Genomic DNA, 6000 nt, shown 5'->3' on the forward strand with positions numbered 1-6000 from the left:
GCCATAATTCTGTTAAATTTACAACAGCGTCCTCACTTCACATTTCTCCTAGTGTCCAATGTTCTCAGTTCCTCCCAAACAAATTATCCTCAGAGATGTCCAGGATACTATTCCAGTGACCACGCGTTTGAATTTTACATCTTCCTAACCAATCACCGGTTCACCTGTTGAGTAATTATATTAACTTGTCATCATTACTGAGACCGAAATCAAGAAACTCATGAATGTATCACTTCTAGAGAAAAAGAAAACAATTCGACCAAGGCACTGATTAGATATTTGCTTGCAGAACTCCTGCTATTCCATAACCCGGTAATAGAATAGGTTACATGTTCATTGAAGTACTGGAAATTTCTAGTATACAAATTCAGTTGACATATTCCATAAACTAGTCATCCCAATGACTTAGCTTCCGATTAAAAGTTGGTGAACCATGTTCTCCATTATCTTATACATGCGCAAACATGCCAATAAAGAGCAGGAGTAGGCCATTCGGGCCCTCGGGTCTAGTCGGCCATTCAGTAAGATCGTGGCTGATCTGATCTTGGCCTAAACTCCACTTTCCTGTTTGCTTAATAGTCGTACCTACACCCGTCTGCACAGCCTTAAAAGTATTCAACTGTCCTTGTGAAAGAGAATTCCAGACTCAGGGCCCTCCGAGGAAAGATATTCCCCTCATATTCTTCTTGAATGGGATACCTTCTTATTTTTCACCCGTGTCCCCTAAAACACTCTTTCAGCATTCACCTTCGTCAAGTTCCCTCAGGATCTTATATGTTCAATGAGACCATCTCAATAAAATGAACAAAACTGGTTTAGAGATCCCTTGCGGTTTTATTCTGATTTGTTATCTCCAATTCTTTGCCAGGCATACGTTTTGAAAAACATTTGTAAATTAAATATTCGAAATGGCGTACCTTAGGTGAGTCTCTTTTAAAAAAAACTAGAAGCCTACCCGTTATACTTTAATCTTCTCAAATATTGTTGCCATAACTCGTCGAATTAAACTGAACTACACTTACAGCGGAAACCTTATCACGGGCAGATGGCAAATTGGAAAAGCGTGGATTAAATTTTGAGGCTTTTAAAAACTAAATAAGTTTGCTTTGCTTATAAACACAGCCAGCATTGGGTTCCTGTGTAGCAACCAATGCAATCAGTTTCGACCGTCCCGAGGGATTCTCTATTGTGAGCGGGAAGTGCCCCTCTAAACCCTGCATACCCAAATCAAGTACCCCTCTGCTCTCGTCAGTTAATTTGTGGCTCGGGTACACTATTGTTAAAAATATGAACGAACAAAGTCACGATTGAATTCAAAGTCGGGTGTGGGTGCCTCTCAGTAAACAATACGCAGGTTTCAGAATGGAGTCGATCCTGGTCCCTACAAAATGTCAGGAATGAAACCTATTCGAACTCTACACCTAACCTCCCCCCAGCTCTTAAACACACGTGTGTGTTCAAAACAAACTATAGGAATGGTGTGTAAACAGTTAATCACAGAAGGCCCCGTGTCTAATATAACTCGATTAGCCCAAAGTGGGCACATTACACAGCCCTCTCCCAGTGACCTTAATCACGTTAGTTCAAGCAAATTAATTGCCATGTAAAAAGGCGGCCATTTTTTTTGTTGACCCATTCAGATGTTTTTTAACAAAAAGCTAAACGTGGCTCACGCTTCATGTGTTTTTTTTTCAATGTTGCCTGGTGGTCTTTAATAAGTGAAGATCATATCATGCACTTGTTTAATAGCGTAGGTTTCCTGGGACGATGAAATTGTCTCCCAGGATTTCTCCTTTAAATGTCTAGTCAACACTCAACCAGCCCTAATAAGGTATAATATGCGCTCAATAAATCTTACCGCTGCCAATGCTCTTGTGTATTGTATGGGAGGCCTGTTGGTTACTGTAATGGTCTCCTCTTGTTTGCAGCGAGGAGTTAAGCAAATATTCCCAAATATAATTTAAAGCTACGACATTAATGTGATAAGTGCTTCCAACTTAACATGATAGATATTTTAATGCCAAACGGCAGTGTCTCCCTCTGTTTAATAGCTGACCTTATCTTTATTTTTTTAAACTGCAGTTTGTGCTCCTGCTTCGAAATTCTAGGCAGTATCTTTTTGCAAGCCAGGAGCATTTCTTTATCAGTTTCAAAACGCTTTCCGCTTAATCTTAATTAGAGTGGCCTTTCCCAGGGATTCGTTCTAGGCCCTACGTGATTGCACTTCAAGTTTTTTTAAAAAAGAACAAAAAAAGACCCAAATCTTAAGATATTATCAATAATTTCAAATGGGACAAAAATGTAAAGGAAGAAACCTTAATCTTTAAAAAGTTGTGTTAAAACGATTTTGAGTGTCATTTAACTTCTCCTGATTCCATCTGAATGTAATTTTACTTTTTGTTTAGAAAAAAAGACAGCAGCCACCGTGAACAAAGCGGAGGAGACAGTTACATTCATTTGAATCCAACCGGCCTAGGCCGGTAACAAAGCTGCCTCGTTTGATACCCGAGTTTGTTTGTTGGAAAAACAGTGTGACTTAAACAGCTACCGATAAGCAAGACCCTTCAACGCGAAGAGACACCTCGTACACAGTCCATAAACCTTCCAGAAGGCAGAGTACACCTCAACCGGGCCAGCTGTGAAACAGTGAACTCCTTAAAGCAGCACGCAAGTTCTCAAAAGCTGCTTTCAAAATAATCGGCGGTACTCCTTATTTTAGAAACAAAAATGCAGCAAGCAAATTGACAAACACGAGAGAGAAATAATGTCAGAATTCGTGCTTCTCCGGAGCATTTGCAACACATTCAACAAACATGCCAAGTCGCATTACTCCGCAGAATAAAATATGAAGAAATGCCATCTTCACCTCTGCACCAGAGAGTGGGGAAGGAGTCAGTTTTGACCGTCACTTCACACAAAACAAATGGCTGGATTTATTGAGATATGATTGTCTGAGTTTGATGGTGTTAGTTCTTTTTTTAAAAGGAAAGTGGCTGCTGTGTTCTTAAATCAATGCCTGATTGCTACCAAATTACTGCAATCGAGTAAAAGAGCAATTGCAATTAGAGGCTAATTGTTGTCTTTAGATAAACCAAGCCGATAAGGACTGGTTTTTATCCGAAATGACAAACGTTTGTTCGAGCTGGGCAGACGCGGCGCTCCCTTTGACGTGTGGACCAGATAACAATGGGGGAGGAAGAGGGTGGGGGCAAAGATAGAGTTTTTGAGATTCGAGATGCCACCTAATTCAATCCCATGCGTTCGGCTAGTGAGTTAGTTTGTGCCTGCCAGCAATTTTTTTTTCCCCCAGACGTACCACTCTCTGTCTCTCTGAATGAGCACTGAATTTTACAGCGGGAGCTCCCGGGCACACGGAAGACCTCTTGAGTTTCCAACAGACGGAGCGAATTGTCATTTATTAAGAAACAAACAATGCAATGCCTTCGGAACATTTTCAATAAAAGGAGGACATAAAATCGCGTTATACAGTCAACCTTTATACTGGAAGGGTAACAACAACAACAAAACATTAACGTTAAAGATTCGGGATGGGGGTGGGGCGAAGGGGGAGAGTCAGCACCAGAACACTTTCGGGGAGTTTGGTCCATATTTAAAAATAATATTCTACTACACTGAAAATAAATTACTATCCGACAGCTTATAATAAGTCCGAGTTAGCTCGCCGTGAACTCTAGTAGATTTGACACACACTTTTTTTCATTTTTAAACACTTTTTTTTGCAAAATAAAAGCAACTTACGTTTCTTTTGGAGTAACACTGTTCTGTTAACCAAATTTCAAATTGGTTTTGTGGGGTTTTTTGTTTATCTACACAAATGAGACATATATAAACACGGGCTGTTGTTCCTTGTGTTCTAAAAGATAAAAATTACAGTGTGTAAACGCTCTCTCTCTCGTGTGTTTGTTTTTTTTTTGGTGTCAGTACTTGCTGCAGTCATACACAAACGAACCTGAGGTGCGGTAAAGTGTCTGGGCTGGGGGGAACGACATCTGACAACTGCTATTCCCACTGGCGTGCGCCGAACTGACGGCTGAGGTGCCGAGGCCGATCCGCTGAGCTTCGAACATTTCCCGCACCGTGTGGATGTTCTGTTGCTGTCCGGAGTAAGCGCTGCAAGTCAGGTGGCTCAGGTCACCGGCCTGGTTGAGGTACCAGGAGGCGAGGCGACCCGGCCCGCTCCCGGCCACCTCCTGGCCGTTGCTGAGACCGTGGCTCAGGGAAGGAGCGGCGGTGCTGCTGCTGCTGCTGCTGCTCGGGGGGATTGAGTACTCGGGTAACGCCTCGTCCACGCCGCTGGCCCCTATGTGAGCGGCTCTCTCCCCGGAGTACAGGTTCATGTTGCAGTGGTAGGTGCCGGCACCGGCCGAGCTCAGGCTGTGGCTGCAGGAGGAGCTGTACACGGACGACTGGCTGGATGCGTAGCTGAGGGACAACGAGGGGCTGATCCCTGTCCGGGAAGCCGCGCTGAGTTCGCCAGAGGTGTGCGGGGAGCCTCTGAGGGAGGGCACCATGTTGTCCACCGTGAAGGGCTGGTGCTCATGGCTATCCAGGCTGAGGGAGCGGTTGGACGGGCTGCTGCTGCTGCTGCTGCCGCTGCTGTGACTCTGCCCGCTGCTGGGCTCCGGGCTCTCAATCTTGGGCACCATGCTCAGGGCAGGGGGAGCGGCCAGGGGCGGCGGGGGTGGGGGCGGTGGGGACGGAGCCCCGTTCTCGGTCTTGATCTCCGGGATCCTCACCGCGTGTTTGTCGGCGTCTCCGGCGGCCGCCGGCTGCTGCTGCTGCTGCTGCCGACCCGCGGTGTCCTTGCCCTGCCGTTCCTTCTCCTCCTTCTCCCGCACCGCGTCTTTCTTTTTGAAACGCCTCCGTCTCCTGAGGAAGCTGCCGTTCTCGAACATGTTGTAAGAGTCCGGGTCCAGGGTCCAGTAGCTGCCCTTGCCCGGCTTCTTGTCGTCCCGGGGCACCTTGACGAAGCACTCGTTCAGGGACAGGTTGTGGCGGATGCTGTTTTGCCAGCCCTGTTTGTTCTCCCTGTAGAAGGGGAAGCGCTCCATGATAAACTGGTAGATCCCGTTCAGGGTGATCTTCTTGTCGGGCGCATTCTGAATGGCCATGGTAATGAGGGCGATGTAGCTGTAAGGAGGCTTCACCATATCCTTGGGTTGCGGAGCAGGGGTGTAGTGTCCGTAGGATCGAGCCATCCCCGCCGCGTACTGTTCGTGAGCAGCGTGCGGGTACATCCCCATCGGTGCCGGCATCCCGGTATATCCCGGGCCGGGCCGGTAGTAATTCTGCTCGCTCAGATAGGGCACCACTCCGAGCGAGTTCGGACTCGACACCGGGTAGCGAGCTTGCATCGCTGCCTTCCCACAGAGCAACCAAAACAAAAACAACAACAACAAAAAAACACAGCCAAACTGCACACAATAACTTTCAGAAGAAATGTTAGCAGTCTCCTGGCTCCGTGGTGTTCCTCTCCAGCTCCTTACCACCACCCCCCCCCCCCAAAAAAAATTCACGCCGAAATAACGACACAGGAAAAAGGCCAGCGAGAGAGAGCAATCCACGCTTATTCTCCCAAACGCTTGTGAGGAAGAGTTTTTCCAACCCCGTTTTCACATCTGCCCCCAAAACGTCCTTCTTTCTGCAGGGTGGCAGAGTGAATTGGGAAAGAAAAAAAAACTTCTGAACTTTTTGGACATTCGTCACTTGACAAGAGTTTTACGCAGCGTTTTTCTCCCACCTCTCCCCCCCCCCCCCCGTCCCGATTCTCTCTCTCTCTCCCTCTTCCACCTCCCACCCCCTTGCTCTCAACCCCTCCCCTCCGAGGCGACAATATCCAATTGAAGTCTCGGCGTCTCTCGGTGAAACACCAGTTGCCGCTGTGTTCTGGCCCACCCACGTACAGTTTGTAGCAGTTAGGTGACGTACAAATCTTCCAGCCCACTTCTAACACCAACTCTCCTCCCTCCCCCATTCCAA

General features: G+C 46.8%; 1 protein-coding gene across 1 annotated transcript; it reads right to left on the bottom strand.

The window, feature by feature from the left end:
* Positions 1 to 3383: 3383 nt before the first annotated feature.
* LOC122564464 (forkhead box C1-A-like) lies at positions 3384 to 5695 on the bottom strand. The gene has a single exon (XM_043719390.2). The coding sequence runs from the start codon at positions 5373 to 5375 to the stop codon at positions 3939 to 3941; it is 1437 nt and encodes a 478-aa protein (XP_043575325.2). The 5' UTR covers positions 5376 to 5695; the 3' UTR covers positions 3384 to 3938.
* Positions 5696 to 6000: the final 305 nt, after the last annotated feature.

The sequence above is a fragment of the Chiloscyllium plagiosum genome, unplaced genomic scaffold, assembly GCF_037043375.1.
Source record: "Chiloscyllium plagiosum isolate Xiang-an unplaced genomic scaffold, Cpla_swu_hap1 HiC_scaffold_34, whole genome shotgun sequence".
Lineage (NCBI taxonomy): Eukaryota > Metazoa > Chordata > Chondrichthyes > Orectolobiformes > Hemiscylliidae > Chiloscyllium > Chiloscyllium plagiosum.